This window comes from Spermophilus citellus, assembly GCF_964194105.1.
Source record: "Spermophilus citellus genome assembly, chromosome: 13".
Lineage (NCBI taxonomy): Eukaryota > Metazoa > Chordata > Mammalia > Rodentia > Sciuridae > Spermophilus > Spermophilus citellus.
The window spans coordinates 9801195-9826369 of record NC_138193.1 but is presented as its reverse complement, the minus strand read 5'-3'; the positions used below and the strand labels follow the sequence as shown (position 1 = coordinate 9826369).

At 47.7% G+C, this 25175-nt stretch overlaps 1 protein-coding gene across 2 annotated transcripts in view; it reads right to left on the bottom strand.

Annotated features, from left to right (window-relative positions):
- CNNM4 (cyclin and CBS domain divalent metal cation transport mediator 4) overlaps positions 1-23558 on the bottom strand; it is a 39839-nt gene extending 16281 nt beyond the window's left edge. The window contains exon 1 of one of the 2 annotated variants that reach the window (XM_081265504.1): positions 22050-23558. In XM_081265504.1, the coding sequence (XP_081121630.1) occupies positions 22050-23451 (1402 nt within the window). In that variant the 5' untranslated portion in view covers positions 23452-23558. The remainder of the gene's footprint in view (positions 1-22049) is intronic. The other variant, XM_081265503.1, reaches the window with a different exon arrangement.
- Between the last annotated feature and the right edge of the window lie 1617 nt (positions 23559-25175).

The following is a 25175-nucleotide window of genomic DNA, read 5'->3' as shown; positions in this document are numbered from 1 at the left end:
ATTTATGTTTGGGGAAGTGAGGTAACAGTGACTTTCATTTTTTAATAATTTCTTTTTTTATATTTAATTTTTAGTTTTATGTGGACACAATATCTTTATTGTTTATTTTTATGTGGCGCTGAGGATCAAACTCAGCACCTCATGTATGCTAGGCAAGTGCTCTACTACTGAGCCACATTTCTACTTTCTAAACATTTCTACATTTTTACAATAAATATATTACTGTTGGCTAGATCTGGTGGCTCAAACCTGTAGTCCCAGCTGCACAGGAGGAAAACTTGAACCAGCTTGGGCAACACAGCAAGACCCCCAACTTCAAATAATAATAATAAGCCAGACATGGTGGCACATGCTTGTAATCCCAGCAGCTCAGGAGGCTGAGGCAGGAAGATCTCAAGTTCAAGGCCAGCCTCAGCAACTTAGGGAGGCCCCAAGCAACTTAGCAAGAGCCTGTCTCAAAATAAAAATTAATCAAGGGCTAGGGATGTAGCTTAGTGATTAAGCACACCTGGGTTAAATCTCTGGTTCTGCTACTATTATGACTACTACTACTAATATTACAGTAATAATAATTTATCTATGTACTATACATATGTATATATAACTTTTATTTTTACTTTTTAATTAAGAAATGTAATATGCATCTTCCGCCCTTGTCTTTTCCCCTACCATGTCCCGGGAACACAGAGCGGCACCTGTCTGGCAGTTGTATGCAGAGGCGCAAACCTGTAATTCTAGCAATTCAGGAAGCTGAGGCAGAAGGATCACATGTTCAAGTCCAACCTTGGCAGCTGAGCAAAACCCTGTCTAAAAATAAAAAAATAAATGTACTTGGGATGTAGCTCTGAGGTAATCACACCCATGTTAAACCCCAGTACCTAAAAAATAAAAATAAAAAAAATAAGATCAACACAGAATGATAAGGACTCCTAAAGAGTTTGCCCAGCCACTCTGAGCAAGACAAAACAGCAGGACAGGATACCACACCACATGTGACATGTGAGGACCACCTGGAACCTGTCAAAGCAGATTCCCAGGGGGCACTTGTCCCAGGCTCTGTTTACACTTGTTTCCTAATCCAAAATAAACAAGTTTTACTTTTGTTTGCACACGAGACAATGGGCCCTGTCTAGAGGGCCCAGGAGAAGGGGCCTGCACTCCTCCCTCCCTAAGCCTTCCACTGCTGGCCAAATGAACCCTGGCCAGACAGACAGCGGGTTAATGTGACCCCTGCACAGAAACAGGCACCATCAAGCAACCCCAAGCCTGCTGAGAGGCGGCCTTTGTCAGCCCCAGCTGGGAAACACAATTAACCATCCTGTTGGGGCTGGCAGGCCCAAAATCCACAATTGTTAAGGAAACTGTCTGAAACAGGCTCACAGCCACTGTCATGAATAATGAATCCATTGTAAGTGCGTTTTGTGCTCTGAGAGAGTTCAGACTTTGGGCTGCAGACATGAAGTGATAACTATTAGCAAGACATTTAAACATGGGTATTTCTTTTTTTTTTCTTTTTTTTTTTTTAAAGAGAGAGTGGGCGGGGGGGGAGAGAGAGAGAGAGAGGGGGGGGGGGGAGGGAATTTTTTTTAATATTTATTTTTTAGTTCTCGGCGGACACAACATCTCTGTTTGTATGTGGTGCTGAGGATCAAACCCGGGCCGCACGCATGCCAGGTGAGCACGCTACCACTTGAGCCACATCCCCAGCCCCTAAACATGGGTATTTCATCATTAACTTTAAAGAGTGTGTGTGTGGGGCTGGGGCCGTGGCTCAGTGGTAGAGCGCCACCTCGCACGTGTGGGGCGCTGGGTTCGATCCTCAGCACCACATAAAAATTAAGAAGATATTGTGTCCAACTACAACTAAAAAAATATATATTTAAAAAATGTGTAAAAAATGTGGGTTTGTTTTGTAATATGCAGTAGTCTAATAGTACAGGTATAACATATTGAGTGAATGGAGGTATAAACTAAAATTTTTTTTCCTAATGGGGTACATGATTAAAAGTTTGGAAAACACCCTTTAGAAGAGCCCCATGGTTCCACCTGCTTGAGAGACTGAGGCAGGAGGGTCTCTTGAGCTCAGGAGTCTGGGGCCAGCCTGGCCAATGTAGAGAGACCTGTTTAAAAAAACGAACAGCCCCATAAAGATGGTCCTGTCTCAGCTGCTCCTGTGCTTAGTAACACCCTCGTAGGTGCCCAGTCCTGCCCACCTCTCCCTGCCTACCAATCTGTCCTGGTGAACATGCTCCCGGGAGGGGCCAAGGAGATGCCCCTATATGGACCTCTCTCCTCACAGGCCTAGAGAAGCCATGTCCAGGGCCAGGCAGGTGATCAGGTTGGGTACAGAACTGGGACTTCTAGTCCAAACAGCCTGCCCACTCTAGCACCCCAGGGATCACGAAGCTGAAGAAAACAGATTACAGACCCTAAGACTGCTCCCTCACAGTGGGGACAGGTCCTCAGCCTTTTCATCTAGTCAACAGTCTCTAGTTTTTTAACCTCTTATTATGGAAAATTCTAGCATATGTAAAAGTAGAAGTTAATAACATAATTACATCCTCACCTATTTTAAATAATTAACAACTGGTCTTGTTTCCCATTTACCCCCACTCACTCACTCCACTGGCTTATTTTGAAGCAAAGCCCTAATTTTATCTAAGAATCTGCAAATTATACCTGCAAATATTTCACTTTTCAGTAGGTATCTCAAAGGATTCTTTTTAAAAAGCAAAACAATAGTATTATCAAATCTTTTTAAAAACATTTAAATCCTCAACTATCCAGTGTGCTAATTTCCAATTTTCTTACAATTTTATTTTCACACCTCACTAATTTTTACTTTTTCTTTTTCTGATATTGGTAACAAAAGTGGAAAAAAGGAAACTAAGATCATTTATAATTCTGCCACACTGCAGGTGTGACTCAGTGGTGGGACCCTGGTTCAACCCCAAGCACCAAAAAATACATACTATTGTTTCTCTCTCTCTCTCTCTCTCTCTCTCTCTCTCTCTCTATATATATATATATATATATATAATATATATGACTTACAAATAAGTACTGTTGAACATATATACATACATGTGTGTGTATGTATGTGTGTGTGTGTGTGTGTGTGTGTATGTATATATATAGTATTCCTTCATTTCTTTCTTTTTTTTACTGGAGATTGGACCCATAGACACTTTATCACTGAGCTATATCCCCAGATCTTTTTATATATATTTTTTAATATTTACCATAGTTTTAGTTGGACACAATCTTTTTTTAATTTTTTTTTTTTTTTTAGAAGAGAGAGATGGAGGGGGGGGTGGGGAAGGGAAGGCAAGGGCAGGGAATGAAATTATTATTATTATTATTATTTTAAAGAGAGAGTGAGAGAGTGAGAGAGGAGAGAGAGAGAGAGAGAGAGAGAATTTTTAATATTTATTTTTTAGTTCTCGGCAGACACAACATCTTTGTTTGTATGTGGTGCTGAGGATCGAACCCGGGCCGCACGCATGCCAGACAAGCGCGCTACCGCTTGAGCCACATCCCCAGCCCCTCTTTTTTTAATTTTTATGTGGTGCTGAGGATCGAATCCAGTGCCTTGTGCATGCCAGGCAAGTGCGCTACCACTTGAGCCATATCCCCAGCCCCAGATCTTTTTATATTTTAAGACAGTCAGTCCCTGGATTACAGATGCATGCCATTAGGCTATACCCTGCTTTTTAAATATTTTATGTTCTTTTTATTTTCCCATGTCATTAAAAAGTTTTTGTTTCTTTTCCTTTTGTGGTGCTGGGATTGAACCCAGGGCCTCACCCATGTTAGGCAAATACTCTACCACTGAGCCTAAATAGTATTTTAAAATATTGAATGGCCTCAAAACATTTCATTATACTCATACACACACAATCCCAATCTAATTGTGTCTGCCCCCCTTTTTTACCATATGGAAATTTTTATGTATAAATATATTTGACTCTATCTCCCTGTCCTTGGGCAGGGGTCATAGAACAAGTTCAGGAGGCCAGGAGAGGGCCCCAGACATCCACCAGCACCACCAGCTTCTTTAGTGCTTGGATGATTCCAGCAAACTGCTCCGCCCTTCCCACCCAACCCTCTCGCCTCCCACCCAAACCTCCCTGCCAGCAGCAGCCCCCTCCTCAGGACTTGGCTTGACTGCTTACAGGCTCCTGGCTCCCTGGCTGCCTTGTGGAGCACCCATTCTTTGGACCTGCTTGTGCCATCTGCTAATAATCTACAGGCAAATCAATCTAAAAGTTGGACCATCATTAAGGAGCCTACATGTGCCATGCTGGTCATAAAGATTTAATAGGAAATTGCGCTATCGACTTTGCTGAAATCCAGATATATCTAGCCTGGGATTAGCCTGCACACCGAACTAATCTGGGAACTCAACCCCCACCAACACACACAGACGAAATGAAAACTAGCATTTTTTTCCCTTAGTGAACCCTAGTTCCTTCCTGGTAATCATACACAGTTTCTAGATGCTTATAAACTATTCAAATCACTCCAGATCTTGATGTCAAAACCTAAAGATGAAGAAAAACAAGAGCAGCAGCGGAGGGGATGAGAGAGGCTGTGCTGGTCGTCAGACACAGGAGCAGGGGAGAGAAGAGACCAGAATATTATGTGCCATGTTCAAACCTGCTCACCTAGAGATTTAATTACAAGAAGGGAAAAGACTTAATTATTAAACAATTATTTTTCCTGCTATTAAAAAAAAACTGATGACATCTCATAATAGCAGGAAAAACAATTACAGACCTATCTCTCTCATGAATGAGGTGCCAACATTTTAAATAAAGATATTAGCAAATTAAACCTAGTGATGTGTAAAAAGGATAATAAATCATAAGTAAGACAGGTGTACTCCAGCCACACAAAAAAAATCTGTAGATGAACATTCAAAAGTCAGTGCACTTCCAGCTTGGCACCATAGAGGTTTACCCGAGGCAAGATAATTACTAATGGAAAACTTTCCCCCCAAATCAGTGCATTTCACAGAACAAAGGAGATTAATCATTCAATCAAGAGTAACAAAAAACAAAACCAAAATCGTGGTAAATTCAGTACCTAACAGCCCATAGCAGGGCGGGCGCCTGTCTCCTAGGGGCTCGAGAGGCTGAGGCAGAAGGATGGCGAGCTCAAAGCCAGCCTCAGCAATTTAGCAAGACCCTGCCTCTAGTAAAAAAAAAATATAAGATGATCTGGGGTTCTGCTGTCATATATAACAAATTTTAAAAAAGATCTGGGCATGTGGCTTAGTGAGTGGTTAAGCACCCCTAGGTTTAATCACTAGTCCAAAAAAAAAAAAAAAAAAAAAAAGCCCTTAGCAAACTTGAGAGAGAAGGGAATTGCCTTAACTGATAAAGGAAATCTATTAAAAAACAAATGCAGAATCATACATAATGACAAGGGGTTTTAAAATTTTGTTTTATTTTCCTGTGGTTCTGGGGTCACAGCTTGCCAGCTTGCCAGGCCACCGCTCTGCCACGAAGCTGCAGCCAGCCCTCAAGGAGCCATGCTGAGAGCCTCCCCAAGGCTGAGGAGAGGGGAGGATGCCCACGAGCACCAGCTTGGCACAATCCCAGGTGTCCTAACAGGTGACACAACCACAATAGCAAGACAGGATGTAGGAGGGTTAACAGTAAGTCAATAAAACTGCCATCATTCATAGGCAACAAAACCCAAAAGAATCTAAAGCAAGAATTATTAGAACTCCTGGGTGAATTTATAGCAAGGTCAATATATAAAAACCAATTCTACTTCTCTATATTTGTATGGTATAAAGAATATACTGAGGGGCTGGGGATGTGGCTCAAGCGGTAGCGCGCTCGCCTGGCATGCGTGCGGCCCAGGTTCGATCCTCAGCACCACATACCAACAAAGATGTTATGTCCGCCGAGAACTAAAAATAAATAAATAAGTATTAAAAATTCTCTCTCTTTCTCTCACTCTCTCTCCTCTCTCACTCTCTTTAAAAAAAAAAAAAAAAGGATATACTGAGCCAGACATGGTAGCACACACCTACAATCCCAGCTAGTGGGGAGGCTGGGGCAGGAGATCTCAAGTTTGAGGCCAGACTGGGCAACTTAGTAAGAGGCCCTATCTCAAAATAAAACACCAAAGGGCTAGGGATATAGATGAGTGGTAGAGTGCAAGCCTAGCATATGTGAATCCCTGGGTTCTAACGGGGGCTGGCAGGGGGTGGGGGGGTCCTCATCTTTGACCCTGGTTCCTGGCAAAGAGCTTCAAAAACCCTTGGTATTTCCTGGGTGATAGGAGTGTCTCTATCATTCTAATGACATGACTCAGGTGGACCTCAGTATGAGGGCTGGTCACCAAAAAACAAGCACTAGATCACAGGGTTAGGGCTTCAAGCTCCCCTGCCTCCCTAGAGGGAGGACTAAAGATTAAGGTCAAGCCTGAGCCAGTGACTCAATCAATCGTGCCTATGTAATGATGTCCTGATGAGAAACTCTGGACCCCAGAGCTCAGTGAGCACCCTGAAATAGGAGGAGGGTGCACAAGCCCACAAGCTGAGTACAGGACCCTCCTCCGTGTGCATCCCTCCAAGCAACACCATAAACCCAAGTGCAGAGACTTCCTAAATTCTGGGAGTTGTTCCAGTGAATTACAGGGGCTGGGCTGTAGCTCCACGTTTGAGCACATTCCTAGGACCTGCGCTTGATCCCCAGCACCACGTGCACATGCACACACACACACACACACACACACAAATTGAATCTGAGGGGGCCACAGGAACCCCTGTATTAATAACTGGTTGAGCAAAAGTGCAAAGTGAAGGGGACCCCACTTGCAGCTGGTCTCTGAAATAAGGGCACTCTTGTAGAAAAGACAAAGCCCTTAAAACTGCAGTCTCATGCTAACCAAGTGGCTGGTATCAGAACTAACCTCAGTATATCTCAGGTAAGGTGCCAATGGAACAACCTGCAACAAATATCTGGAAAAATAAATTTTAAACACCCCATTTTAAAACTTTTTTGGGGAGGTGGGGCTGGGAAATAAATACGCCATTTAAAATAAATAATCAATACCAAGGAATAAATCTAAGATAAGATATGTAAAGACTTCTACCCAGAAAACAATAAAACAGTATTGAGCTGGGTGTGGGGGTGCACACCTATAATTCTAGAGACTCAGGTTGGGAAGCTGGGGCAGGAGGATTGAAAGGTCAAGGCCAGTCTGGGCAACTTAAGCAGACCCTTAGCAACTTAATGAGAGCCCGTCTCAAAATAAAAAACAAAAACGGACTGAGCTTGGCAGCACACACCTGGCTCGGGAGGATGAGGCAAGAGGATCACAAGTTCAAAGCCAGCCTCAGTCTCATCAACTTAGTGAGACCCTATCTAAAGAAAGAAAGAAAGAAAGAAAGAAAGAAAGAAAGAAAGAAAGAAAGAGCTGGGGATGTGGCTCAGTGATTAAGCACCCCTGGGTTCAATTCCCAGTATCAAAAAAAAAAAAAAAGAAAAAGAAATTAAGAAGACATAATAAAGAGATAACATGTTTGCCAGCTGGAAGATTATTATAAAATGTCAAGTCATGGGGCTGGGAGTATAGCTCAATGGTAGGTTATGTGCTTTGCATGCACAGGGTCCTGGGTTCAATCCCCAGCACTAAAAAGGAACAAGGAAAAAAGTTGAATCTCCAGTTGATTTCTAGATTCAGTACAATTCCATAAAATTTCCAGGTGAAAACCTAAGAACAGCCAAGACAATTTGGAAGCAGAACAAAGGGCTTAATATTTCCAGAGATCAACTTATTTTAAAGCTACTACAATTATGTCAATGTGGAGCACAGAAAGATAAATAGACCAGGGGAATAGAGAGTCCAGAGACAGCTGCCCCCATACACCACAGCTCAGTGAGAAGGGAGTCTTCTCATTAACCAGTCCCTGAGTAGCTAGATATCCATGAGGATTACAGAAAGAAAAGAAAAGAAGAAAAGAAAAGAAAAGAAAGAAAAGAGAAGAGAAGAAGAAAAGAGGTCTTAACCTTGAGCGCACATCACAAACGAGAGGGTCTGAGGATGGCGACTCAGTTGAAGAGCGCTTGCCTAGCTTCATAAGGCCCTTGGGTTTGATCCCTACAAAAAAATAAAACTGAGCTGGGCATGGTGGCACACGCCTATAATCCCAGTGGCCGGGAGGCTGAGACAGGAAGATTGAAAGTTCAAAGCCAGCCTCAGCAAAAGCAAGGTGCTAAGCAACGCAGTGAGACCCTGTCTCTAAATAAAATACAAAATAGGGCTGGGATGTGGCTCATTGGTCAAGTGCCCCTGAGTTCAACCCCTGGTACCCACTAGAAAAGAAATGGTACCAAAACAACAACAACAGCCCCACAAAGATAAACTTCTCTAAATGAGAAAGATGAACAAAAGTTTCTAGAAGATAACATAGGACTCATGTATCAGCAAAGAATTTTGAACAGGATATCCAAACATTAAGCATCCATAAAAGAAAAAGCTGATAAATTGAACTATACCAAAATTCAAAGCTTCAAGCCATCAAGAGTCATGAGAAGGGCTGGGGGTGTGGCCAAGAGGGCAGCGCTGGGCTAGTATATGGTAAGTCCAGGTTCAATCCCCAGTGAAAAAACAAAAACCTTAAGTCAAGAGTCAGGAAGGGTCAATGGGGAGAGGGGATTGGGGAGATGTTCAAAGGATACAAAATTTCAAATAAGAATAAATTCTACTGTACAACATGGTGACTATATTTAGTAACGATGTATCATATATACAAAAATTGTTCAGAATAGACTGTTCTCTACAAAAAAATACTAAGTGTGGTCGAGCATGGTAGCCCACTCCTGTTATCCCAGCGACTTCGGAGACAGAGGATCACACGTTCAAGGCTAGCTTCAGCAACTTAGTGAGACCCTGTCTCAGAGTAAAAAATAAAAAGGGCTGGGGTTTTGTGGCTCACAGGCCCATGGGTTCAATCCCCAGTACCAAAAAAAGAACATGGACCACACACATGATAGGCACCTTACGAAAGAAAACAGCCAAACAGACAATAAGCACATGAGATATGCTAGAGCAGGGATGTCCTCAGAGGCAGAACTAGAGCTTCTGTCTTTTAACCTTGTGTGCATGAGGCCCTGGGTCCCATCCCAAGCACCACAAAACGGACAAACAAAAACAGTGCTCAGCCTTCTTAATCACTAAGACAATCCAAATTAAAAACATGAGACACTACCACACACTGACTCGAAAAGCAAAAATAAAATAAATAGCTGGTAATACCAGCACTGGTGGCAATTTGAGTATAAACTGATATAGCACTAGGGAAAATTATCTCCTGTACCGTATCCTAGCCCTAGCACTTCCACTCCAAGGCATATTCCCAAGAGAAATGCATCACAGATTCCTCAAGGGACATGCCAAGGTTGTTTGCAGCAGCAGCATCTGTAACAGTCCCATATTGGAAATAATCCAAACGCTGCAGTGCCACCATGGTGAACATACGTCACAGAATACTCTAGCATACCTCATGTGCTTATTGTCCATTTGGCTATGTTCTTTTGCGAGGTGCCTATCATGTGAGTTGTCCATATTCTTTTTTTGGTACTGGGGATTGAACCTACGGGCCTGTAAGCCACAAAACCCCAGCTCTTTTTATTTTTTTATTCTGAGACGCTAAGTTGCTGAAGCTAGCCTCGAACCTGTGATCCTCAAAAAGAATAAACTAGAGTGATGCTCAACATGGAGAACGCCCATAACCTTAACCTTAACAAGAACCAGGAGGGGACTGGAGTTGTGGCGCAGTGATAGAGCACTTGTCTAGCATGTTGGAGGCACTGTGTTCAATTCTCAGCACCACATATAAACAAATAAAAATTAAATAAAGGTCCACTGACAACTAAAGACAATTTTAAAAGAACAAGAAGAAGAAGACCCACCACCACCAGGGGGTGCTGAGGATGTAGCTCAATGGTACAGGGCCTGCCTCTCAGGCACAGAAGAGGACACCAGACCCACTGTACGGTTTACTTTTTCTTCCCCAAGATCTTTTTTTATTTTTTAGAGAGGGTCTCACAAAGTTGCTGAGGCTGTCTTTGAACTTGCAATCCTCCTGCCTCAGCCTCCTGAGATGCTGGGATTTAACTTAATTTATATACATAGAAAAAATTCACGTGTGATGATTTGGGGAACAGGGCAGTGACTGGGACAGTGTGTGGATGGCTCTAGGGTGTGACTGATGTGGTATTGCTTGGGTTTTGTGGTACGTATACAGGACAGCTTGTTCCGTGCTTTCCATGATTTACGTGCTTTTCTCTATATTGTGCTTCAACAACAATAATAATCTTTTCTAAAAGAATCTAGAACTGACAGTAAATTTTCCAGGCTAGAGTTATTGAAATTTCCCACTCTCTCTCTCTCTGTGTGTGTGTGTGTGTGTGTGTGTACGTGTGTGTGTGTATGTGTGTGTCTCTGTCTCTGTCTCTCTCTCTTTTGCAACTGGAGACTGAACCCACAGGTGCTCTATCACTAAGCTACACCCCACCCCTTTTTGAGACAGGATCTTGTTAAAATGCCCAGGCTTGGATGCAGTGGTGCATGCCTCTAATCCCAAAGTCCTGGGAGGCTGAGACTGGAAGATCCCAAGTTCAAGGCAAGCCTCAGCAACTTAACAAGGCCCTAAGCAACTTATTGAGACCCTGTGTCAAAAAAGCAAAAGGGCTGAGGATGCAGCTCAGAGGTAAAAAAAAATAAATAAAAATAAAAACAAACGCCCACAGCTGGAATTGAACTTGTGATCCTCATGCTTCAGCCTCCTGAGTATCTAGGATTACAGGCACATGCCATGGCACCCAGTTGGTCTCTTTTCTTTTTTTTTTTTTATTTTTTTGTAGTTGTTGATGGACAGCAGGCCTTTGTTTATTTTATTTTTTTTTTAAAGAGAGAGCGAGCGAGAGAGAGAGAGAGAGAGAGAGAGAGAGAGAGAATTTTAATATTTTAATTTTTTAGTTATCGGCGGACACAACATCTTTGTTTGTATGTGGTGCTGAGGATCGAACCCGGGCCGCACGCATGCCAGGCGAGCGTGCTACCGCTTGAGCCACATCCCCAGCCCCTTTGTTTATTTTTTATGTGGTGCTAAGGATCAAACTCAGTGCCTCACACATGCTAGGCAAGCGCTCGGCAATGAGCTACAGTCCCAGCCCCCCAGTTGGTCTCTTAATAGCTATAGTCTTACTTAGAGGTGACACACATAGTGGTTAAGAGCGTGGCTTTTGAAGCCAAAGAGCCTGGGGTTGTCACCTGGTTGTTACGCCACTGGGACAAATTTTCAGCCTCTGTGAGCCTCAGTCCCCATTTGCAGTGCTCAAGGATTGTAAGTATGCCACAAATGTCATGACTGCAGACACTGCCTTCTTTAAGCTCTCTGCTTTCCACCCCTTCTAGAACTCAGTCTCTTTTCCTCAAAGGAGCGAGCTCTGTGTTATTTTCTCATCCAATATCTTCCCCAAGCAGCAGGACCTGTGCTCCTCCTCATCCTTCTTGCCTTGGACACCTATGAAAGGCATTCTTGAGGGCTGGGGGTGTAGCTGAGTGGTAGAGCACTTGCCTAGCACCCAGGAGGCCTTGGGCTCAAAAAGCATTTCTGGCCAGGTACAGTGGCACAAGCCTTTGATCCCAGTGACTTGGAAGGCTAAGGCAGGAGGACTTCAAGTTGGAGGCCAATCTCAGCAACTTAGTGAGACCCTGTCTCAAACTAAAAACAAAAAGGGGTTTTTATACAATGTGCCTCTTTCATACAATGTGGCTCAGTGGTAAAGCACCCTGGGTTCAATCCCCAGTACTACAAAACAAAAACAAAAAACATTTCTGGGTCTTGTGTGTGAGGGTAAGACTGGGCCCCCAGGGGAGTGTTTGTGCCCTGAGGTCTCCCTCTTGTCTCCCCTGGTGGGATACGGGGGAGGGAACCGGAGCTGGTGAATCCTGAAAGGAAAAACAAACAAACAAGTAAAGATGGGACTGGCACCTGAAGCCCCATGAGCTCCTTTCCCTGGTCTCCCCAGCAGCCACCATCAAATGAAACTCCTGCGGCTGGGACAGGAATGTGCTGGGAATCAGGATGGCAGGCAACATTTTCCATTTTGCAGGAAAAACATACTAAATGAGGAGCATTTCCTCGGTCTACACTTTTTCCCTTGAAGTCTGCATTGTTTCCCTTACAAGCAGCCACTGTGGTCCAAGCCAGAGAGACTTTGAATGACCGTATAATTACACAGCGGGCTCTCTGGAGCTCCATGCGTTCATGATTCTCAGTGAGGCACCACCCTGGACACTGGGGCATCCTGCCACCTGAGCCAGTGCGTAAGAGCCACTGCAGCCACGAGCTGGTGTCAGCACCACTGGAGCAGCTTTGGGATCATTGTTAAAATATTAATATTTAGTGCATGATTATACGGTACCGGGCATGCCTGACCTCCTTCAGTCCTGCAACCCTCGGAAGCAGACAGTCATCAGTGTCAATCACCAAATCACTAGCTACTGTGGAAAATTTTTTCTGATCCCAAGAGTCAGTCATTATTTTGAGCATTTTATGAAATAAAGTGACTGTAGAAGCATTTCTTCTCTTTTTTTTCTTATTTGTGTTGGGGATCAAACCCAGGGCCTGGGCATTCTGACAAAGTGCCCTGTCATTACACTATATCCCCAGCCCTGCCCGCAGCTGGAATCTCTTTTTTTTTTTTTCTTTTTTGATGCAGGGATTGAACACAGGGGCATTTTAACCACTGAGCCACATCCCCAGCCCTTTTTATTTTTTATTTTGGGACAGAGTCTTGCTAAATTGCTGAGGCTAGCCTTCATTTGAGACCCTCCTGCCTCAGCCTCCCAAGTCATTGGGTTGGTATTTCTTTTTTTTTTTAATTTTTTAAATTTTTTTTAGTTTTGATGGATGCAGCACCTTTATTTAATTTATTTATTTTTATGTGGTGCTGAGGATCAAACCCAGTGCCTCATACATGTGAGGTAAGTGCTCTGCCACTGAGCCACAATCCAGCTGTCTCAAGGGTTAGTATTTCTTACTGTGTGATAAGGCTTGTCCAGCCTCCACACTTTATAAGGTTCTCTCTCTTTTTTTTTTTTATTGGTTGTTCACAACATTACAAAGCTCTTGACATATCATATTTCATACATTAGATTGAAGTGGGTTATGAACCCCCAATTTTACCCCAAATGCAGATTGCAGAATCACGTCGGTTACACATCCACAATTTTACATAATGCCCTATTAGTAATTGTTGTATTCTGCTACCTTTCCTATCCTCTACTATCCCCCCTCCCCTCCCCTCCCATCTTCTCTCTCTACCCCATCTACTGTAATTCATTTCTCTCCTTGTTTATTTTCCCATTCCCCTCACAACCTCTTATATGTAATTTTGTATAGCAATGAGGGTCTCCCTTCATTTCCATGCAATTTCCCTTTTCTCTCCCTTTCCCTCCCATCTCATGTCTCTGTTTAATGTTAATCTTTTCTTCCTGCTCTTCCTCCCTGCTCTGTTCATAGTTGCTCTCATTATATCAAAGAAGACATTTGGTATTTGTTTTTTAGGGATTGGCTAGCTTCACTAAGCATAATCTGCTCTAGTGCCATCCATTTCCCTGCAAATTCCATGATTTTGTCATTTTTTAGTGCTGCGTAATACTCCATGGTGTATAAATGCCACATTTTTTTTATCCATTCATCTACTAAAGGGCATCTGGGTTGGTTCCACAGTCTAGCTATTGTGAATTGTGCTGCTATGAACATCGATGTGGCAGTATCCCTGTAGTACACTCTTTTAAGTTCTTCAGGGAATAGTCCGAGAGGGGCAATAGCTGGGTCAAATGGTGGTTCCATTCCCAGCTTTCCCAGGAATCTCCATACTGCTTTCCAAATTGGCCGCAAGGTTCTCTTTTATACAATCGTGTCAATCGTAGAGCTGTCTGTGGGTTTAAGAACCAGTCCCCACCCAAGTAGGGGATGGAACCCAGGGTACGAGACAAGTACTCTATCATTGAGCTACACTCCAGCCATTTTTTATTTTATTTTTGAGATTGGTCCTACTAAGTTGCCTGAGCTGGCCTTTCATTTGCAATCCTTCTGCCTCAGCCTCTCGAGTAACTAGGATTAAAGGCGCCCCACTTACTCATTTTTTAAAATTTATTTTTTAATTTTAGGTGGACACAATATCTTTATTTTACATTTATGTGGTGCTGAGGATCATACCCAGTGCCCCACCTGCACTAGGCAAGCGTTCTACCACTGAGCCACAACCCAGCCCTACCACCACTCACTTTTTTTTTTTAATATTTATTTTTTAGTTTTAGGTGGACACAATATCTTTATTTAATTTTTTATGTGGTGCTGAGAAACGAACCCCACGCATGCCAGGCGAGCGTGCTACCACTTGAGCCACATCCCCAGCACCCCCCCTTACTCACTTTTTAAACTTACTTTTAACTCTTAGCAGAGTTTGATGAGAGGTAGACTTGAGCTTAAAGTAGTGCTGCCTGTTACAGTGCAGGTATGCATGCAGGTGAGTGTGAGCCTATGTGTACGAAGGGCTGAGTGTGCAGCACCCCTGCCTGTGCACACGGGGAAGGGTGTTCAAGAGTGTATATGTGTTTGTGTGTGTGTGTCTGCCTGCCTGTGCCCACGTTGGGGAGGAAATGTGTAGGTTCATGTGTCTTGCCTCCTGTGCACATGGGTGGTGTGTGTGTGTGTGTGTGTGTGTGTGTGTGTATATGTGCGGGTGTGGACAAGTGTGGGAGTGAGCCTGTTTGGACTCGGGGAGGGATCCTCCTCCCGAGGAGGCTGCAGGCTGCCTGCTGGCTGGAGACCAGGTGTTCCAAAGAGCCTGGGGAACCAGTCTTTCGGGCCAGGTCACAGTAAATCAGCCCTGCAGCATGGAAGCCACTCTGACTGTAACCCCGGGGGAATGCTCCAGGGCTGCCAGCTTAACCCCCAGCCAAACAGGCTGGTGCTGCACACCTGGCCTCTGGGCTCACCTTCCTGCTGAGCCCCGCAGTCCCGATCAAGAGGCTCTGCTGAGGACGATAGGGGTCGGGGCACAAGAAAATACTTCATTTCTTATCCAAGGAGCAATCTGAACAACCATTGTAGACTACATTCCAAAAAACAGGACACAAAATTGTGTGCAATGATATCATGGGGAACAACTCATGAGTGGCAGGCACCTGCGAGTGTGTCTAGAAAGTGAATATATAAAAAATTTTTTGGTGGTACTAAGGACTTAATCCAGGGACACTCTACTTCTAAGTTATATCCCCAACCCTGTTTTTCTGAGACAGGGTCTCACTAAATAGCTGAAGCTGACCTTGAACTTGCAATCTTCCTGCCTCAGCCTACCAAATCACTGGGATCACAGGCCTATATCACCACATCTAGCTGAAAATGGTTTTGATCCTGCTGTTGGTTGCAAGGTTTTTTGTTTTAGTTTGTGCTCGGGGTGGAACCCAGGGCCCAGCAGGCTAGGCAATCGCTCCACCACTGAGCTGCATCTCCAGCCCTACTGTAGGATTGTTAAACTAAAACAATGAAAGTAAATTTCTAATGCAGTTATCACGATACATCAAAATATTTGAAGTAGTTCCTTCTTGGTGTCAGGCTCATGGTTTGGTTTAGTTGAGACATTTGTGTGCTTTCTAAAGTTCTGGCTATCAGTAATAAAAACTGATAAAAAATAAAATCATCTAGTAATAAAACAGGAATAGAAGCAAGGAATGCAGACTCTCTCAAAGCCTCTCACAACAGGAGGTCTAGGCCAGTCAAGTGCAAGGACAGATACAACCGAGTCACAGGACAGGTGGGATGGACTGGCTCAAATGGGCAGCACCTGGGGGCAGCTGTGTCCCATGGCAGATGACAGGAACAGAGCTGGTTGAAGCAGCAGCCCCAGACAGTCTCTTAGCCCAGGACTTCATGGGCACCAGGAGATTGAATAACCCTAACACCCAGAGGACAAGTTCTGAGAGAAGTTCAAAGAATCCCTAAGGCCACAGGAAGGTAAGGGAGAGCCTGGCAAGGACAGAAGGGAGCCCACCCCTCCCAGTTGGCTGGGGTGAAGGAGTCAGGATGCCATCTTAAAAGCAGTCACAGGACAGGGACAGCAGGGTCTGGCCCATCTTCCCTTCTGTGTATCCTCAGGCTTTGTGGCCCTTCAGGAACCAGCACTCAATGAGCAACAAACAGGCTGCTAGCCGTCCTCAGGAGACCAAGGCTGGCAGGTGGTACTAAGGGCTTCCTTCCACTTTAAGATGCACTTGCTATCTGGCATGGTGACACACGCCTGTAATCCCAATAGCTGAGGCAGGAGGATCTCAAGTTCAAAGCCAGACTCAGCAACTTAGCGAGGCCCTAACCAACTCAGTGAGACCCCATCTCAAAATAAAAAATCAAAAGAGCTGGGATGTGGCTCAATGGTTAAGTGCCCCTGGGTTCAACCCCTGATACCCCCCCAAATAAAAAACAAATAAAGATGCCCATGCTGTTCCTTGTGCCAGGCTTGTCTGAATGACAGCATCAGGGTGGGTTAGGGGTGCAGAGAGAAGGCACTGTGATCTGTATCTCAAAGCCCCCCAGAGAGGGCTGAGAACCAGCCAAAACAGGCAAAAGCTGGCACAAAGGACTGATGAGCTCATTCTTCCTCTGACAATTCTTTTCCAAAGTAGAAACTGCCATGTCTAGCCACCCTCGAAGGTCTAGCAGATGTCCCCTCCTTTCATTGCCTTCCCAGACCTCTGCTGACAGGGAAGGCCTCCTTCCCCAGGTCCCCAACCCTTAACCACCGCTCCTGTAGATCCCAGTTCTGTGATTCCATGCTCCCAAGCGCTCATCTCTTCTCAAGGCTGAACCTCTGGTTAGTATCGTATCCTGAGCTGAGGAGTCAGGAGACACAAGCTGAGTTTCCTAAGTACAAATATAAGGCTTTTTGAGATGTAAGCACTGGTATCAGGGCCCAGGCTCCTTGCAGCACACCATCAAGAAAGGGCTCTAGGACAGGCCTGTCAACACCTGACGAGATGGCTCTGCACCTACCCTGGATCTTCAGTGGGAACCGGCACACAGGCAGCAAAAGACAACACTGGCCACTCCACCAGGCCCGCTTCTGCCCACAGCACACACCTAAGAGAAAGTGAGCAGCAGCCTGGCGGGCGCTTCATCAGCTGTCCCGCTGGGACCTCTGCCCTGGGCCAGAGGGTCATCCAGGAGCAGGCAGCAACTGTCACTCTCTCAGATTCACCTGTCCTGGGCAGCTTCTCAAGATCAAATCACCAACTGGAGGTTGGTTCCAAGAGAAGCTGAGAGACACCAGATGTACACTGCCTTCTCTCTCCACTCGTCACTGAGACCTTGGGGCTTAACTGTCCCATCCCACCACCTGTGCCTGCCAGGCTTTGCCATGCTGGCAACCCCAGCACCATCCTTGACACCTTCTCACGTTCTGCACGCTCTCAGCTGACTCTGACACCTGCCAGCCTGCTCCTGGCCTCCCTCCCAAGCCCCACACAGGCATCATCACCTGCACACTTGCCCAAATGATCTGCACCCGTGTGGTCCAGGCAGTGCCACCTGAGAGCTTGTCAGAAATGCCGACTCCCAGGCCACACCCCAGATCCATGGATCTCAAGTCTGCAGGTGGTCCTGGAGTAGGGTCAAGTGAGAGAAGCTCTAGTGAAGACGCTGCTGGACACAGAGAAGGAGCCCCAGGGAAGGCAGCATCCTCTCCCTTCCACCGTCACCTAACTGCCTTTTCCCTCCTCCCTACTGCAGTTAAATGACGACACCACTGACCCAAATCTCAAGCCAGAAACCTCCACAGTCACAGCTACTTCCTGGGCTAGACTCCCGTATCTCTGTGCTGGGTCCCGTTGTCCTGATTCAGGAGCATCTCACAGGCCTCACCTGTCTCAACTCCCTGCACCCCATCTGTGCATTCTGCAGAGCCAAACCTTAGCTACATCTGTCTCTGGGGAGGCTGTGAGTTCCGTGAATAGGACTTCTATTCACCTGACTCCCAACAGCCCGCACAGTGTCTGCCACATAGGCTGCAAAAAGTTACACTCTTATTGAACAAATTAATGAACAAGCAGATGGGTGGGAGGTGGGGGGTATGGTAGTGAGGCTGTGACAGAAGACAGGAGCCCAGAGTGAGCACAAAAATCATGCAGTGTGTTTTTCTTAAAATATTCCAGAAATAAAGTTAGATAGGTGGGAAATTGACGTGAAGTATGGAAATATATGGGAGGGGTTTTCAATGAAAATATTTCTAGCTTTCTTTCTCCTCCAAATTACACCCCACTAACTTGCTGAGAGAAGCAGGAATAGGTCCAAGGTCACCTCATAGGTCAGTGACCCAGCAGGGTGGAATTTAAACCCAGCTCTGGCTGGGTGGAGTTCACATCCAACTCAGTACAGTGGTCTGGAGGGTTATGAGGTGGGTGTGGAAAGATAAGGTGGAGAAAGAAGAGCCAAGTCCCTGGGAGGGGCAGGAATGTCCCAGAGGGTGGGTACAGGAAAAGGTGGAAGGTGGTTTCAATGTGGGGCTCGAGCCCCCCACGTGGGAAGTTCCCTCGTGAGTTTGTTTCACGGTCTGCAAAAGCATCTGAGGTGGAGGCAAAATGCAAACTGGGCCAGGAGAAACCAGGCACCACGATTTCAGTACTCCATGCAGGGGACAAGCCACCTCCTAACACCCAGTACTGCAAACAGTTCTAGGCGAGGTTCAGTGGAGGCCAAGGTTCATATGCAGGAGCCTTGGCAGCCTGACTGGCTGTCTCCCTGCCACTAGAAGGTCCTGCAGCACCTGGCACCATGCCTGGCACGGGTATGGGGTTCAAAAGCTTCAAATGCTAACTGCCTGGAGTTAGGGTCAGAAGCACCTGGAGACAATCATTCTGGCCTTAGTTCTAAGTTCTAGGGGAAGCTCAGCTCCCCTGCAGACCCTGAGGTTGGCTGTATAATACTGAGTGGCCAAAGACCACTAACAGGCAGAGAAACTGAAGCACAGGGGAGGGGACCCGGGCATCCCACTCTTGGCCCTTGCCCTGATTCATTAACAGGCATCGCTGAGGGGACTCCTCCCATCTCTGCTGGTGCCGAGTCGAGCCCCTGGTAATGCACAGCGTCATCTCCTTTAGCCCTCATCAGCTCCTTATAATTCTAAGGCTTCTGAAATGGGAATAATTCTCCCCAAAACTAGACAGGTCACTTCTTCAATCTTTAGTCACTCAGCAACGTTGTACTGAGGCCTTACTAAGACTGTGTGCCAAGAGCCATCCTGGGGACAATGGATCCACAAATGAAGAGAATCAAGAGCCCTGCCCTGTGGAACTTCCATCTAGTGGAGGAGACGGACAAATAGAAAGTCAATAAACTATAGATCCTAGAGTGTGAGGTGTGCCAGGAGAAATAGGAAAAGCAGCACAGGGTAGGGGGGGTTGGGCAGGTCCAGTGGCCTGAGGGATGCGGTTTAAGGGAGGGAGGCAGCTTAAGGGAGGGAGGCAGGAGGCCTCACACAGGGAGGGGAGAGAAGCCACCCTCCTCTAGGGCAGAGCAGTCCCATCTGAGAGAACAGCTAGGGCAAGGCCCTGGGCAGGAGTGTCCTGGGGTGTTCGAGAAGCCAGCAGGGCTTGCCAGACAGTCAACCAGCTCATTCGTTCATTCATTTCTTCAACAGACATTTACGGAAGACCACCTCTCCACCAAGCACTGAGTGGTGGAAACGCTAATACGAGAGAGCCCCTACCCTCAAGGAGCTGATCAAGTTGGGCTGGAGGAAAAAGGATCCTAAAAGAGATGATGGAGGTACAGGGTCCAGGAAAGACCGGCAATCCCTCCAGCCCAGCTTATTTTAGTGCTGCTGACAAGTAGGTGGTGCAGATCTGGCTCACTTATTTTTCTTAGCCAAAAAAGAAGTCTCCCTAACACTAAGCGCATAACAAATATCTTTTCAGTTGCGCTTCCCAGGTGGCCTCAGGATAAAGAGGTAAAAGCCAGATGCAAAGATCTGGGAGAGGCCACTCTGGGAGGAACCTTCTTCCAAAGCCTCTGGGAACCACGAAGGGATATCTTGAGGCCTAGGACCAGGAATCACACACAGCTCCAGGTGGCCTGCTGCGCGTATAGACTGAGCCTGCTTTTCCTGGGCAGTGCTGGCATCCCTCCAAGGCTCAGCTCAGGTCCCAGGCCTGTGTTAAGAAGAGTCCAGTGGCCCAAAACCATGAATCTGGAAAGTGCAGCTCAGGAGAACTATGGCCTCAGAGGTGCCAGCTCAATTTCCCCAGCTTCATGAAAGGGCATTCCTTCCCCAAGACCTGGGGAAGCTCCCACTCAAGAGGCTGCCCTGCAGATCAGGGGCTGGAAGCCTGGTGAGGCCAATCCATACTGGTTGGATCCAGATCTGGATGACCTGATGGGGAGGTGCTGGTGGGTATGTCACCAGCAACAGCCTCAAAAACTATAAAGGTGAGTGAGGAGGAAGCGGAGGGCTAGACAGTCCTCATCAGGTTTCTGACCAAGTAACAGGAGAGTACTCCTCAGGACCCCAGGTGGTGGGCCCACAGTGAGGGTGGGACACACTCCTCACTGCGCTTTCCTGGAAGAAACTGGTTCCTGGGTCTGTACCCGCAAAGCTCCTCCCTGGCTCTGCCTGCATCACCAGGCATCTGTGTCCCTCCAGTCTCTCTGCAGAGAAGCCTCCTCCCAAGCTGTCTCCCAGACTGGCTCATATTACTCAAGTTTTCCTCAGCTCTGACACTGAGATTCACTCTGGCAAACTTAAAAAGAGAGGGTACCAATCTGCCCCGCTGGCCTGGACCATGACCCTGACCCAGCATCTTTTCAGAACTTGGCAAGGCCAGCTCCTCCTTCCCTTATCCACTCCAAGGCTGTCTACTCTCTGGTCCAGAAATGACCCCAGGCGTGCCTACAGCTAGTTCAGAAGTGGTTCTGCCTGAGCCTCAGCCAGGAGCAGCTCTACCTAGAGAAGAAAGTTGGAACTGAGTTTAAGAAGCAAAACCCCAAGGTTTAGGATGACACCCGCCCCCTTGCCCAGTGCTTTCTGCCTCCCCACCTCCTCTGGCCTAGGGTTTTATTCCATAATTGGTTTGTTTACTGCCACTCTGAGGGTTTCTGGGAGACAGAGGTGGGAGGAAAGTTCTGTGGGAAGTAAGGAAAGGGGTGTGCGCCCTGAGTTCTGAGGCAGGGGAAGAAGCCCTCCCAGCGCCTCTCTAATTACCTGAGCACTGGCCAAGAACGCCAGGGAGAGGGTGAGAGCCCAAGGCAGCAAGGCCAGCTGGGGATTCCCAGCAGACCGCAGGAGGCAAGCTTATGCTTGGCGCCTGGGAAAGACAGGACAATGACCCAAACTTAATCTGACTGCTTCTGCTGAATAGTGGAAAGCGTTATTTGGCATTGTTCTGAGCAGGGAGCCAACTGGAGACCTCCCATTGCTGAGTCTAGGGTGCCCTGCTCAAAAACCTTCCAAGCTCCAAACTTACCAACTTCCTCAGACCCCAACTCCTCCAGTTCTCCTCCCACTGACCAATATGCCCCCACCTTCCCGGCTATAAGCACATCCTAGAGCTCTGCTAGTGGGATTCCCTCTCCAAGCCACTCCACCTTTTAAGGATCCCCTCAAATGCTCCTTCCCCTGTGGAGGTTTGTGCAGTTCCCCAGCCCCTTCCATCGCCATCTAAACCTCCATCAGCCTGATGCTGGCCTCTTTTTGGGCCCCGGTCTTACTCTGTCCTTGCTCTATCCTTACAACTGAGCAAGCCTTTTTTGACTTTGATTCATCCAAAGCACCAAAGCACAGTACCTGTCAGACGAGAGACCCTTGAGAACTGTTTCCACTGTGCCTAATACCACTTGCCTCAAAGACATAGGAAGTGATGGGCAAAGGGACACAGGGCCACACCAAGGGGACACTAAAATCAGCAGACACGAAACACACAGGAGAAGAGGCAGCAGGGCTGGGTGCTGCACCAGTCCTTACCCTTCTTGAACTCCTCCAGCATGGCATCCAACTTGGTGTCATGGAAGACAAAATGTACCGGGTGGTTGTAGAAGCGGGTGATGGTCTTGAGGGGGGTGCAGTCATCAGGGTCCACAAAGGCCAAGTCTTTGACATACAGGATATCTACGATGTTGGACTGCTCATCTTCATACACAGGAATGCGAGTGTAGCCGCTTTCCATAATCTCCGACATCGTGTTGAAGTCCAGGATGGCATCGCTTCGGATCATGAAGCAGTCTTGGAGCTGGGTCATGATATCCTCCACAGTTTTGGTCCGTAGTTCCAGGGCACCCTGGATCATATTTAGCTCCTCTTTCACGAGGTCATTATAGGGCTCTGTCACCTTCAACATCTCCATCAGTTTCTCCCGATTGTAAACAGTGCGAATCTCCTGGCCTAGGAAAAAGTCCAGGAGTTTGCTGATGGGGAAACTGAGGGGGAAGGTGACCAGCATAAAGAATTTGGTAAGAACGATGGTATTGGCACCCACGGCCAGCCCATGTCGGGAGCACAGGGCCTGAGGTAAGATCTCCCCAAAAATGACAATGCCAATGGTGGAGGAGGCCACAGCCATGATGCCAGACCCAATGAGGTTGTCCAGGAGGATGGTGAGGGAAGTGTTGACCAGCACATTACCCAGGAGCAGGGAGCAGAGCAAGTAGTTGCCCTTGCGCCGAATGGGCTCTATCTTGCGGGCATACCTCTTCTCCTTCTCAGTGCCACAGTTCTGCACGATGCGCAGCTCCATGGGGTCCAGGGCCATAAGCCCCAGGTTGAGGCCAGAAAATATGCCCGACAGCACCAGCAGCACCAAAACGAGGACGATGTGCAACCAGAGCGGCAGGAACCTCCCGGGCTCCTCCATCATGAAGAGCAGCGAGTCCTTGTCCGTCCACTTGAGCCAGGGCCCGTCATCCCGGGTCCTGGTGCACAGCGCATAAAGCTTCATGTTCTCGCTCCTCCGGAGGAACTTGGTGAACACCACCAGCATCCCGGACGTGTTCCCGCGGCTCACGTTGACCAGTTGCTGGACGACCAGGTCCTTGGTGAGCTCGAGGCAGTTGGTGGAGTTGTGGGCGGTGTTGGCGTCGTCCACCTCGGTGAAGGAGATCAGGTTGCTGGAGATTTCGCCCAGCCTCTGGCCGTACAGCCTCAGGTTCACCGTGCTGCCCTCGGACACGAAGATGATGCCATCCGGGTTCATCCCACACGACTTGTTGCAGCTCGCCAGCCTCATGCCCAGGATCATGCCCGGCTGGGGGCTGCCCTGACCCCGGGCCCCCCGCGCCCATAGCAGCGCCGGCAGCACCAGCGCCGCCAGAAGGAGGCGCCCTCGGGCCGGCCCGCCGCCCGGGCGCCCGCCCCCGCCCACCGGCGCCATGTTGCTCCGGCTCCGACGCCGCCGCTCCCCGGGCCCCGCCGCGCGGCCCGCTCGGCGCCGCCGCTCCTGCCGCTCCGCCGCCGCCGAGCCAACTGCCCGGGCCGTGGGCCTGACGTCAGGTCAGCGCCCCGCCCGCCCCGCCCGCGACCACGCCCCTCGTTTGCATTCGAGGCCCCGCCCCCGGGCACGCCGCGCGAGCGCCCGCCTTTAGGGGGGTCTGAGCGCTTAAGGTGGAGCCTCGCGGGAGCGCGGGAGCCGCGGGCGGGCGTCCGCCCCGCCCTCCGCCTCCGCTCCCTGCGGGCGCTCCCCGCCAGTCCCTGCGCTTCGCGCTGGCGGAGGTCACCCGTCCCCCAGCCAGCTCTGCTCTCCCGGCCGCGCCGCTCACCGGGTTGGGCATGCTCGGCTTCTTCCCAGGCCCCAGCTCTCTGCAACTGAGCTCTGGGCCGTTGGCCCTTCTCTGCAGGCATGGCAAGAAACGTGCATTTCCTGGTTTAGAAAAAGGGAACCTGAGGGCTTAGGCTGGCATTTCAGCCGCCGCTTGGAGACTTTTCTGGCCTCCTCACTTATGGGGTTTTTGCTGACTTTGTGCCAAGGCCAGAAGTAATTCCCCCCCACCCCCCCCACCCCCGACTTCCAGCTTGACGCTTCTATAAGCCGAGTCTCCCTGGCGTGGAAGACAGATCTGGGAAACCGAGGTTATAGAAAGACTCTGGCCTAGACTTCTGTCACTTCCATTTGCTCACAAATGTTTATTGAACAACCGGACTATGCACAGGGCACTGTTTCAGGCTCTGAGTGATGAACGAGCCAAAGTCCCTGCCCCCAATAAGCAAGTAAATACATAGGTAATGTTTATTTGATTCTCCCAACAAACTTAGTGGTAGGTATTATTTCCATTTTGCAGATGCAGAAATTGAACCCAGGCACAAATCCTAGTCCTTCCAGATTGCCATCGGTAGCCCTAATTTCTCCTTCTGCTAATGGCAGTAAGAATGATAATACAGGGGCTGGAAATGTAGCTCAGTGGTAGACAGCTCCCCTAGCCTGCTTCAGGACCTTGCTTCCATCCCCAGCTCCCCAGCTCCCCAGCACCACACACACACACACACACACACACACACACACACACAAATACAGCACCACTTGGCTAAGCTTGTGGGAACAGTTGGCCTAGACATTGAACATGACAGGACAACTCTCTGCAAATATTCTTTGGCTATGTAGTAATAGTTGTTGATGCTGCTGCCTGCCTTTCTGGAACCAAACCCCTAACCCTAAATGGTGGTGACTGGCCAGCTGGGGAAGTTGCATGTGGAAATAAGCAGAGAGGTGTGGCTGCTGGCTTAGCCCTGAAATGACTGCTTCCTGGACATTCTACCTCAATGTCCACCTGCAGCAGTGAATCGAGAGCCAAGCACCCAGGGTGTGTGGGGAAGACCACAGCCACCAGCCCTGTGAGAAGAGGGAGACAGACAGACAAACATCCTAATTGCAGAGGTACACTGAGCATCGGAGACCAGGATGACCAACAGGGTCTCTGAGCAAGACTTTTCTCCACCGAGGAGATACAGAAAGCACTTAACTTTTTTTTTTTCTTTGCACCAACACTTGTGTTTATTTTTATTTTAATATACTGTTTGCCAATAAAAGCAACAATCAATACCAGCCACAAAAAGCCTAAAGAGAGAGGATCAATCAGTACAGTGTCGTGGAGAAGATATGGT